General features: G+C 48.7%; 1 protein-coding gene across 3 annotated transcripts in view; it reads right to left on the minus strand.

The window, feature by feature from the left end:
- Positions 1-9,684, minus strand: part of LOC109483794 (neuronal PAS domain-containing protein 3-like) — an 84,188-nt gene extending 74,504 nt beyond the window's left edge. The window contains exon 1 of one of the 3 annotated variants that reach the window (XM_019786905.1): positions 9,493-9,684. In XM_019786905.1, the coding sequence (XP_019642464.1) occupies positions 9,493-9,593 (101 nt within the window). In that variant the 5' untranslated portion in view covers positions 9,594-9,684. Of the gene's footprint in view, positions 1-186; positions 425-9,492 lie in introns of those variants that run through there. The other 2 variants (XM_019786907.1, XM_019786908.1) reach the window with 2 other exon arrangements.
- Between the last annotated feature and the right edge of the window lie 3,042 nt (positions 9,685-12,726).

Raw genomic sequence — 12,726 nt, forward strand, 5'->3', positions numbered from 1 at the left:
CAGAGCACGGTTTCTGCGGGCGAACAGGACTGGTGGGCCGGGGTGGGAAGATAACAGACGCCGTGCTCCGGTACCGGCAAGAGCTAGTAGCCGGGCCGCCTGCAACGATCATAACACACACTCTCTAACAACACGGGTAGGACGGACGGGGGGATAGGGAATTTGCATACAGTCTGAGCGCCTTACCTCGCTTTGGTGGGCTTTTTTGTAGGGGGCATTTTCAGGGCGCACGGCCTGGCGAGTGACTCACGGAGCAAACCACGGAGGAGGCGAGAACGTCCCCGCTACGATGCCGCATGCTTCATGGTGGTGGCTTGGTGGGGGAACAGGGGATTTTTGGATTATCCGTTCGCGTCGCTCTCTCCGGCGGTGTAGTACAGCGAGACGAACAGAATTGATCAACATATGCATGAAGGCGGCGAGTAAACAGTGGCGGGATTGGGTGCTGGTGATGTCAGGCGGGCCTCTATTGGCCCCGGTCGTGCTAGAGAAAGAAGGTGAGGGGTCCCGGGGCCGGGCAGGGTTGCAACGGCTTCTTCTCCCAGACGGAAGCCAGACGGGCTCAAATCCGCTCGGACTCGCGAGCCATAAAGGCCTGAATCGCAAAGCAAACAACGCATTGGTCTAGGTGCGAAAAGCGCGCTGCGTTCGGTCGCAGTTCCTTGCGCCCATTGTCAGGGTGAAAGGGCGGTTGTTTCACCGGGGTGGTTGCTACAAGAGGGGGGTGCACCGTGAGAAGGCGCTGATCGTCTACACAAGGGCCCGGCTCTGCCGTAATTATAGTATTCATTCTGAGGCGGCAAAAGACTAATCAGCGCGGAGATTTGCATGTTTTCGAGACTGTGTTCACTTTCACTTGTGCAAGCGGAGGCGGTTAGCTGTGGCGGGTTCAAAGGGGCCCGTGCATGTGTGTGTGTGCACGCTGTGTGCCCTGGGCACGACGCTGCTGCCGTTCCCGTGGCATCCGCGCGTCGGCTCCGCCAGACGTTACAGCCAGACGTTCGCGCTTATTTACAACTTGTCAAAAAATAAAGAAAAAAACTGTCAATGGAGATGCTTATCACTGTGTGAGTCCTGCACCGCCGGCCGGCGAAAGTGGTCGGTGATTGGCGGGAGCTTGTTGTCATAAATCACTGCGCGGATTAGGTCAGACAGACGTGTAAACATCGCCATACACGTTCCCTAAACGTTACCGTACGGAGGTCACCCTGTCCCCACAGTGTCCCGATCGCGCAAGACACGCAGAGAAACATTGGGGGAGGGGGGGCAGATTTCTGTGGGACCGCCTCCTCAGTTTATGACGCTTTGTTTGTCTAAGAATCACTCCTCCTGTCTAGTCGTTTTCACGCCCCATCAGCAGTTCTGATAGTTTTACAACAGGCCAGGGTGACAAAATGATCCACCGCTAGTTAGGGGGAGGAGAACTTGTTTCTGTAGCACCGCCTCCCCCCCCCCCTTCTTCACAGCAGTTCACAGCAGTATGTTGATGATCCCTTGTTTACTCAAGTAATCACTCCTTTCATGGCTATATACGCCCCATTGGCGGTTTTAAGTGTTTTACAGCGGGTCAGCGAGACAAAAATAAACCCCTTAGGAGGACAAATTAACCAGTTTCCTCTGCACCGCCTCCTCCCTTGTTTGCAAAAGTACGCTGATAATCCTTTGTTCCTTGGCGTTTTCGCACCCCATAGACGCTGAAAATTGTCTTACAGCTTCAACACGTGGAGAACGATAAACTGCACAACTTGGGAAGGAGAAAAATGTCTGTAACATCGTCTCCCTTTGATGATGTTTTTTCTAGTCAAGTAGTCTCACCTAGAAGTCCTAGCTGTTCAGCGCCAATGGGATACAAAGTCCGATCATAGTCGCAAATTTAAAAGTAGTAGGGCCTGCGCTAACGGCTACTCCTTATAGCCATACGCCACTAACATACCATGGGTACTCTTGGCGGGAGTAATTGTTTTACAGCCTCACGCCCGGCTGACACCGGCCGAGGCGTGGGCCGGAGGGAGCCCCCTGTGACCCCCACGTCCAGGTCACGCGCGGGGATCAAGCCGACCTGACCACACAGACGACCACTTCCCTTTTCACTCGGGAATTCTGACGTGACACTTCGGCACAAACTGTGACCATCATTGTTGTCCAACAAAACACCAGTGTTTTGTTTAAATGTCGAAATAGAAATAAATATGACCATCACTAAGTTTCTACCAGACTCCTTTGGTGGTTCAAAAAAGGAAACTTCCTGTGTGGTGGCAAACTTGTCTAGTTAGCGTTAGCGTCTGAGACGTTTTGATCAGTTCTAATCTTGTACATGTTTCATGTAGTCAGCCAGGCTTTGGCTGAACTTCGGTTCAAGCTCATCCTACTCATGCACTAATTCTCACCAAGCAAATGTGCAGTTCATTGTGCACGTCCGTCGTCGATCTGTAGTGTGCGCTTTGTGTGTCATTTTCGTTGTGCGATTCACTGACTTGGACGCCTCGCAAACCGTGTTCGTCATGTAGTCTCCGCCAGAATTCCCTGTGCACCGAAATAGATGCCAAAATAGGACATAACTTTTCAGTAGAGGTAGCTAACATAAGAACAATGTATTTTGTAACCTTGTTTGGGGGTTCATTATCATCGGATTCATACTTTAAACGCTTTGAATGATGTTTATCTTTCGTAATCGTAGCATGCACAGTTTAAAACGAACTAAAACCATACGGTACCTGAATTTCTTTGGAGATACACACTGGGTTCCATCCTATTTTAGTATTTAGTTTAGAGGGGCTCCATACTTATTGACTCATATTTTGTGAGGGAGCGACTGAGAGCCAGGCTAAGGTGAGGAAAACGTGCTGCATGAAAGACGCTGCGACACGAGCTTACCAAAACACCGACCCCTCAGATCTGCTTGAAGTCCGGTGAGTGGTTGTAACATTACGCTGGGCGTGTTTCCAATTCCACCATACCATGCCTTGGGAAGCGCCTAAACACGGCCTGTGTTCCTCGCGTGTTTGCGGTCACGAATCTATCCCACGCCCGAGCGCAATGCTCATGTAATATGCCGAGCAGTCGAGCTAAGCAGTTTCTGGAAACTGGGCTGATGGATATGATTGAAAGGTTGCCAACGGTAAGTGTGAGCGCTGATTGACTGGGATGGAAAAGTTCTAGTTCTGTCGAATTCTGTCTAAGTTCCTACTTTCGGACGGGGGGGGGGGGGTGACGGTCTCGTGCTTAGAGGGAGCACCAGGTGTCAAACCCTGCCCTGGCCATGTCAAAAGAACCCAACACACTTGTCGAGAATAGGCGATGTGCAGGCCTGGTGCTTGGCTATTCTTCAGCAGTGGCGAGGCCGAATTGCACGCAATACCAACCTTAGGCTAACCTTAGGCACGCTTGCTCCATTATTTTTTACTTTGACCTACAAGAAGAAGTGGTGGGCAATGTTCAGTGGAAGATAAAGCTCAATAAAGCTGCTTCAAAAAGCTGCTTCAAAAGCGGTACGGATACGTCGACTTCTGATCAAATTTTACAATGCAGAAAGCACGCCATGTCGAGCCAAGAAAACCCACAAGAAAGTTTAGCGAAACACAGAGCAGCCGTAATGCCTTAATGGGGTGTCTTATATTATATATTTCCTGAAGTCGGTCTGTAGGTGAGAAGAATATCAACTAAGGCCAATGACTGCCCGAGTAACTGTCTTGAAAAGTTTCAAGTGCACGCCGGTACAACGATATGGAGAGATAGCCGTGGTCAGTGTGAAACGTGTAGAGTGGTTTCTGAAGTTGATCCCCGGTAGCCTTAGGCTGAAGTGTTCAGAACTTTGGGCATGTGTTTACCTTATATTGTAGAACGTTTGTGACTATGGTGGCGAGTCTCGTTGGCACCTTTTTAGGCACCTTTGTAACTTCCTAACTCGATGTGCGGGGAGATCTCTGGTGCAGACTATGCCAGTTCCTCGGACAGCGTGACCGGTGCACGGCTCATTGTAAAACAATTACTCCCGCTGGGCGGCCGGTCCGGGAAGCCTCCCGTCCACACGGCGATTAGCTGAGTAAACAAGTGATAACAAGGCGCGGGGCGTCCCGGAAATCAGTTCCCCGCCCCGCGCATTACCCACGCGTCACTCCGTCGGAGGAATGACTGACAGGTGGTCAGGACGACAAGATGGGAAAGCGCAGTGGCACCGGTCTCCGGGTAGCCTAGAAGCCAGGCTATTCTCAAGGGCTACATAGGCCAGCTACTCGGCTCCAGGGTTAACAATTGCCCTATTTTCTGACGACTCGTGTGTTTTTGCATGGTCATGCTTAATCGCCACACCTCCGAAGAATCGCGTTAGAAAACGTGCAATACATGTACTAGAAAAGAGTACAAGATGTTGCAAAGACAGTTAAGAACGGAGAGAGAAACTGAGTGAGATCCCAACTGCACGGTGATAACATGCCCCTGGCCATGTCAACTTTCTGCCGGTCCGCGACATGCGAGAACTCTGAAGAAGACACACCTTGTTCCCGCGGAAACAGCGACTTGGTTGAAGCCGTGTCGGTTGACAACACCATCTGTCCACGAACAGGGGAGACTGTGACATCAAAGTACAACTTGTTCGTTTTTTATATCGTTTGAAGTTATAAGAAGACTGCTACGACACGATTCTCAGTTAAGTACACAACATACAAGCACATTTTCTCGAGTCTACCCCTGGATTCCCGTGGAAAGTGCAGGAAAGAAAAATTCCCGTGTTCTGAAGAAACTTGTGAACAAAACGCCCTGTAGCATCTGAGCATTACCTCCGTGGGTCTTTATCTTGTTTGCAATGGCTACTTTCAGAGGTAATAATACAGCCTAAATAGCGCATATTGCTAAGTCTGCCATGAAATTCTAGTTGACAATACAGTATAGCTGATTGACGTAGAATACGAGGAAAGGAAAAGGCATCCCGTCTTTGGAAGATAATGCCACAAGAGAGCTCTCTACTGACATCAAAGTGCTGCCTCTGTGGCTTTCTATCTTGTTTGAAATGACTGCTACTATTTCAGAGGTACCCACGCAACATAAATAGCGCGTTTTTTCCGGCTCTGCCGTGAAATTCCGCTTGACAATGCGGTCTGCCTGATCGACGTAGGCAATATTAGGAAAGAAAAACGCTGTCTCGGCAGAAGAAATTGCGTCCTTGTGTAGGAAATAACGTCGCCGTCTTGGAAGTAAGTACTTAAAGTGAGCCGGGTTCTTATCTCGGCGTACAGCCGTGCTCCCAGCCCGTCTTTATTTCATACTCAGGCTTATGTTACATACTAGTATAGAAAGGCTTTCATACCACTCGTAATACCCCTTTCCACTGTGGAGGCGACGACCGTAGAGCGACCAGAACTCTCAAACGGATTTCATTAATAAAGAGGTGTATTTTAAAAAGTTTTGTGCGTGTTTTGTTATCTTTCAAATCATACCGTTTTACATCACGGATCATATTCAAATTATGAAGTCGTAGGTCATAAAATTAACTGATGCAGTCAAAGGTGATACAACGGTCGCATAACGGTTTCCAACCAGTGGAAGTGGTCTAACGCAGCGTCCAACTGGCATACACGATACATTTGTTTAAGGCTACTTCACACAGGTTGGAGACCGTTGAGCGACTAAAATTGGATTTGTATACCTATAACTGTATAAACAAAATACACAAAACTTACAAAATACACCTTTTTACGAGTATCAATGAAACCTGTTTGAGCTACTATGAGGGTTATGATGGTCGCTCACAACTGTCGTCGCCTTCGTGGAAAGGGACCAGTATGTGGAACCGCGCACTGCACGACAGGCAAGACTCTATAGGACTGACCCGTAAAATGATGGAAACTACACCTTTAGAGCGGGGTGTCCTCAATCCGGGGTCATTATGCCGAGACGTACAAAGTCGCTACCCTTTCAAAGGAAGCGCTGTAATTGTGGGTTGCCAAGTCGCGCTCTATGGTGTAGCGTCTTGCACGCTGACTTAATTTTGTTCCTGGCCCGCCACAGATTTTAGGTTCAGTAAGACATTTTTGTAGGTCTCACTGTCACGTTTACTTTCACATTATTGTTTAACCTCTTTATACTCCAGGTCAACTTGATTTCCAAAGCAAGAGTGAAGCCCATTTTGGCATAAATCATACATTTTGCGACAGAACTCTTGAGACCAACGCAAGATTTGAGCAACGAAAGTGCGAAGAAGTATATAGAATACATAATACCGTCTGTATTTTCTGTCACGCCCAGTGGAAGATAAGCTCGTCATTGACCTAAACTGGTTAAACATTACTTTCACAAGAAATGCCAACATAAAGGTACACATGGTTGGATGGGTGACGGTACATTTCCGATCCGCAGATCTACCATAGTGGTGCCCAGTGAATGGTGCGTGATTTAACGTGAAACCACGGAAAGATATAAAAAGTGAAGAATTCACAAGAATACACCATCTATTGGCCGTTTTAAAGAGTATAAGATACCGAGAGCCGAGTCTGACATATTGTGCGTGGAGAAAGTCTGTGAAACCTGCACCATCTATAAGTACCATCAGCCGGTAGCTTAGGTATGAGTCTTCCTCGGAGATCTTAAAACATCAGATCAAACCATCCTTAAGAAACCCAAGTACTTCTTTGATTACTCTGTAATGTTTCTAAACTTTCATTCTATATACATGTACGTGGAATTGCTTCGAAATGCGCCATGCCTGCTTTTACGCGTCATTAGTATAACCACACATTTTTGATATGCTACTTGAGCTCTATCCTCTTAGAAAGACTTGTAAATAAACGAGTACGTGTAGTCTCGTTAGAAAAATGTTATACATGTTTCGCTGTATGTTGTGTATTGCTACCGTCCCCAGGGCTAGCTCTTTGTGACGGCCATTTGCTAGTCGGGCGGACCTGGCTGTATGTTACCCACAGCCGAAACAGTAAAAAATGAACGAACGAATGAATGAATGAATAATATAAAACAGTAGTTTCATATAGCCCAATATTGAGCGTATTTTTACATCTCATCTACACGCTCATGATGAATATTTATCCTAACTTCTCACATTCTACGGTATAAAACTTTGAGTTTGAAAGATAATATGCTACCTCAAAAGCTACCTGTCTTCTTACAGACGCAATATCTCCAATGAAGATTACTCCAAAAATACCTGAGAAACTCGATTGTTTCCAGAATGAAGTCAGGCAATCTGACGATCAGAATAAACATAACTAAAAGGTATATACGCATCATTGGGCTTCTGCATTTCTAAACAGAAATAAGGGGCTGAAAGCTTACAAGGAGCATGATGCACGTAAGTACACAATAATGTCCCCAGGTTATTACTTATTTCATTTCAGGTTTTTAAGAAATACGGTTCCGAAAGTTCCTGAGCGGTGTTTCACAATACTGCCGAGTACTTAATACAAATCTCCATGTCTGAGATCTATAGCTCATTTCCGCGGCCGTAGGAGGAGGGAAACTCCGCGCCCGCCCCGGGCTGATGAGCGGCAGATTGATGGTTTCCGACCCTGGCTGTGTTTTCTACGGATAAGTTCCAAACAATAATCATTGATTTTTAGGATCACAATAAGAACGGTGCTCAAAATGCGCGACAAAGCGCCTTTCTTCGAATTCCGCCAACCGAACCTTATTGGTGGAATATTTTACAAATTCGAATTTTTAACATCACAATGAACGCGTGCTTCCAGAAGTACCTAATACTGATCGTGGGTTGCGTTATAAGCCCACTTTCCACTAGACGGCGATTGTTTAGCAAACAAAATAGGTATTTGCATTGCTTTCACATTATGATGCAAGGTGTAAAAGTGTGATTTAGAAGATAACAAACACATCCTAAACTTTTGAAAATCAGTCTTTGTCTACGATGAACGATATGTCATGATATTTGGTCTTTCAACGGTCTCAACCTCTAGTGGAAAGGGAGTGTCAGACTACCACAATAAAGACGATGCCCCGGTACCTTACGAAGCTCCTTTGCTGAGTTCTAAAGCTCATCTCTGAGGCCGAGGAGCCGTGCGGAAACACGCGGTGAGGTGATGATGAGGCGGAGATTGATGCTTTCCGAGTCTGGGGCGCGGCGTTTGGACTTTTCTCCATAAAGGGATCCACTGAAGCGGAACATGTCACAACACCACATACAGGACCCGCGCGATGATAGCACAGGCACAGGGCCCACCACTGCGTTCCTCTTCCCGAGGATTTCCCGGAGAGGGATGCCTCTTGCGTGCCGGGACGGATCCAGTTGATCCTGACAAATTGTAACGGCGCGGATCGACGGGGAAACCCTACACGATAACAGTCCGACTTCTGCGCGACACAAAAGCGGAGCCTCAGCACCGCGGGCGTGAAAGAAATTGGGAATGACGGCGGGTTCAAAAAGTTTTAGAACGTTGCAATGATCGGAGTGTCGTTGACATAACCTAACCCAGATACGCTCCCGCTATTGTGATGGTAATAACGTTACAGGCACGGTGCATATAGGGGCCCTGGGTCCTCAGTAGCGCTTAATCTGTATTTATGCGACCGTAAGAACGTCCCGTGCGTTTGTGTGAAGAAGATGGGGTTGAAGCAGTTGAAGGTTATACCACAGAAACAAACAGCAGGCATTAGAACGGAGGGTATAGAGGCTAAGACGGAAGACCCCTGTACATGCCACGCAGGGTGGGGAGACTGCCTTACAAGAAAACAGCCGGACTTAAAGAAAAAAGCGTCTAAGAGTCCTTACATTCCCCCGGTTTCGTGTTACCGGAGGAAAATAGTCGCTGAAACGTTTCCTGTAGTTTTGCCCAACCCCGAAGGTCAGTGCCTTTCCCAACCCGAGGGACCCGCGCCGCTTTTCAGCCCGTCCTTTTGTTGGGGTACTTTCTTTCCCGCGGCCCTGTTGTAGGAAACAATGCTCGCCAGAGAGAAAGCGTTTTGTCCGCTCCCTTTTTCCACCCGCCACTCGGAGCCGCTGGGTTTCTATTTTGTCCATGCTAACGCCGTGGTCGGCATTGTTCGCTCTGGTCGAAATTGTTTTATCAGTGAAAGCATAAACTTTTACGGTGAATCGGCCAAAGAATTCTGGAGGCGAAGCCCGGGTGCTAATTAGATCTGCATAGGAAGTGAAAGGGAGCGGACGGTTCGAGTTCTGGCGCTGCGTTCTGTCCGAATGTGGCCGGAGTGACCACCGGGATGGCCGCAGGAAGAGTCCGACCGTCGTTTTATTTGCATTATTGATGGTTGTAATAAGAGTTGGAGGGTCCGGGAAGCGTGGCCGGGCCGGAGAAGTATTGACTACGGGATGATTTACTGTGCTTCGCCCCCAGACGGGTCGTGGGAAGGGGATCGGGTATCAGCACCACCTGCACCGCTCTGGCCTTCACCATCTCCAACTCACACACACAAACCCGCGGTCCGGCCGCCGTACCGGTCCACGGGAGCCCCCGGCCTCCCTCCCGCCCTGCCCCGCCCAGCGCCCCGCTAGAGGGGCGGTACAACACTCACCTGGTGTCCAGGAGCTCCATGGTGTCGCCGCGCTCGGCCGGTCCCGCCTGCCCGTACAGCGGCGTGTACCAATTGCAATTAGATTTACTTGACTTCAACATTAAGAATGACACCTCCGTGACCCCGTAAAGGCTATAAGATTTTGGCGGCGGCTTGCCGGGTACATTAGCCGCCCGTCTTGTCGTGTTTCATCAATCTGCATAGATTCCGCCGCCTTATTACGGAGTCGTCACTGCTTTAATTTCATGCTAAGCAGACCCACGCGAGCACCGGCCAACCAACGGCGAGCCCGCCGGCTGCTAATCACCGGTAAACATCTCCGATACTCATCGGGGTAAACACTGAGGAGGGTAAACAGGGAACAACTCGGGGAGACCGGCTTCCCCCTCCACACGACGCGTGGTTGTGCCGAGTCCTGAGCAGCCACGTGGTGATTGTGATGGTTTAGCACCGTTAGCACGTCCCTGTGTAGGTGTGTGCGTGCTAGTAGTCTCCAAGCAGGCTCCGAGGAGGGTGTACTGATGTTGGCATTCTGGGGTGGAAACCGGGCCCATCGAAACACGGTAGTAATTGAAAATCACACAATCAGCCCCAAACCGATGTGAAACATATGGAGCCTGCTAAGTTAGTTGTGTGTGTGTGCGTGCGTGCGTGTGCTTTCAGTGTTTGCTTATACTTCTACGACGATAGAATTTAACTGCCTATTCTACTTGCAAACGGCAAGAAGCGAGTCGGAAACAGGCCCTGGACAAGAGCGCCCCTGAACTTGACGGAGCGCGCGCGATGTTGCATGGCGATCATATCATGTATGATGTATGTCGGGTTGCGCTGGAGGCACGGGCGCCGGCTAGCATATGGCTCTAACCTGCATGAAGCCGGGTAAGGGCCATTCATCGTGGGCTGTTTCCGAAAAGAGCAGCCTTGGCGTTTTCTCAGAAAGATGCGCGCGCCTCAAGTTATGGAAGGCGTGGCGCAGCGCGAAGCTAGTGTCTGCACGTCAGCTCCGGGAAGATCGGCGGAGATGATGATTCAGGACATTTTTTCTCGGTATGAATTGGTTTGTGACTGGAAAGTTATGCCATGTGGCTGTACTTTGCATGTTGTCGATGTTTTAAACTCGGTCTGGACTGTGAGATGCAAGAAGATGCTTGGGCGTCTTTTTCAGTTTTTGAGAGGTTTTCCGTAGGGGGTTATAGTACTGGTTGTGAGGCGCACGCGCACTCCTTACTTGGAAAGGCATTAAAACGCCACAAAATAAACCGGTGCTACGATTATGCTTGGGTTTTACCAGAGTTTGTTTGTTTGTTTGTTTGTCTTTATGATGCCGTGCGGGCGGTAGACGGGGGCACGGCGACAAAAACACCTGTATGATTGGAAAATATAATTGAATCCTCCTTTGGTCGCCGAGGTCCGTGTTTTACATTATGTCGAGCGGAGTTGATAACAGATCCATCATATTCCATCAGCGTTGAGTTCTCCCACCGCGCAACTTGGCCTAACTCCTAAATTCTCACTTTTCACGGCACCTTTCTTCGTGTACGGGTTAACTGGTATAACGCATCTGAGTTTCGTGTCGATAGTTTCTAAGAAAAAAATGCAACACTTCGATTCCGAGTTGACTTTTTTGCATTAGTATTCGTGGCCGTTTCTTGTCCTTTTCTGACTAGCGTACAAGGCACGTTTACGTACTAACGTCTTTACTGTACATTACACAGACACTTCTGCTGCAGGTCTGCATACACCTGGATTAAGACTTGTTTGTTTCGTCTCCCTTTCTGAATGAATGAATGAATAAATGAATGGTAGATAAATGAATAGACCTTATACTTATCCTGGAAATATTCAGGCCTTGGACAGGCTTTCTAGAAAGCCAGCAAAGCTGGCAGGAGAGACTTCACCATTAGAACGGCTATCAGCTTGTCTACCCATAACAAATATTTGCTGGAGGGCGCGCGGACTTGGCAGAGGGCGCCCCGATCGTACATCACTCCGGCTGGACGGAGCGCCTCTCACCGCTGACATCCCCGTGCCGAAGGGCAGGCAATATTTTCCCGGCGCGATGACACGCCGAACTTTCCCCCAAACCGCCCGTCCGTAAATTAACTGTTTTTTTACTTTTCATTTTCTGTTTTTCCGTGTTTTTTCATCCCTAGGTGAGCGCTGCAGCTAGCCTCGGCTGCAGACGCCCGCAGGTCGAGGGTTACAATGTTCCTGCCCGGGATGACCAGGATAGCAAGGGATGACCAGGCCGGAGATCGGGATGAACAGACTAGACCGTCCATCAAGCCTCTGTGCCCATTAGTCACGCTGCCTTGCCCACGACAACCGTTTATGAATATAAACACGGCTTCATCCCGGTCAAATTAATAAGGATCGCCGCAGAGCCGACGTCTGAAATTGCACAGCCGGCCAGATTCCTTCTGCGACGTCGGCCGAGGCGTTCCTCGCCGTCTGTCAATCGCTGAAAGACGGTTGAGTGGCGTCTTGGGAGGCGGAGACATGGCCAAAATTGTGGCATCGGCATGTTGGAGTTTTCCCAAGGTCTCGATGGGCATTTGTTTTCTGAGGGAAAAATAGCCTCGCGTCCTCTGCACGCGTTCGGGGATGGGTTGGGAGGAAACTGGCCTGACTACATCACGCTTCTAGCGATCATTCCCCTGGTCAGGTCCCAAGAATCTCGGGACCCAATCTGCCCGTGATAGCGAGAGATTCTTACGATAAGCCTTCGATAAGTTATCACTTGTTTTTTTAATTAAACTTTAATTTTTTATTATCCAAACAAGAAAAGACAAACGAACGAGCACAGCGGTGCCGCACTTACCAGGCTTTTTCTACAAACTGCATTTCGTTTCTTGTTTTGTCTCTAGATACGGACAGGTCATTCAGTGAACGCGTATGACTAGCTCCTGTCGCAACATGTACCAGGGAAGCAGGTGTGTTGCGCCGAAGATGCAAACTAAAACATACATATATCATTTGAAGACTATAATGTTACTACGGACGTTGTAATGATACATTGGTGCCTTACCACACAAGAAACGCTTGCCGTACAAATGCTGTACAAAACTGCTGTCCTCAAAAATAGATAAAACGCGAAAACAACATCGGAAGGTTTCATCTCGGGAATTGTACTTACCGTGGATTGAATGGTTCGGCGGCATACATGACGCAGAGAGCTGCACACCTGACGCAATTTACGTCCGTCCCGTCCCGTGTAGAGCCGGCCGTATTTCA

The sequence above is a fragment of the Branchiostoma belcheri genome, unplaced genomic scaffold, assembly GCF_001625305.1.
Source record: "Branchiostoma belcheri isolate BF01 breed outbred unplaced genomic scaffold, Haploidv18h27 scaffold66, whole genome shotgun sequence".
Lineage (NCBI taxonomy): Eukaryota > Metazoa > Chordata > Leptocardii > Amphioxiformes > Branchiostomatidae > Branchiostoma > Branchiostoma belcheri.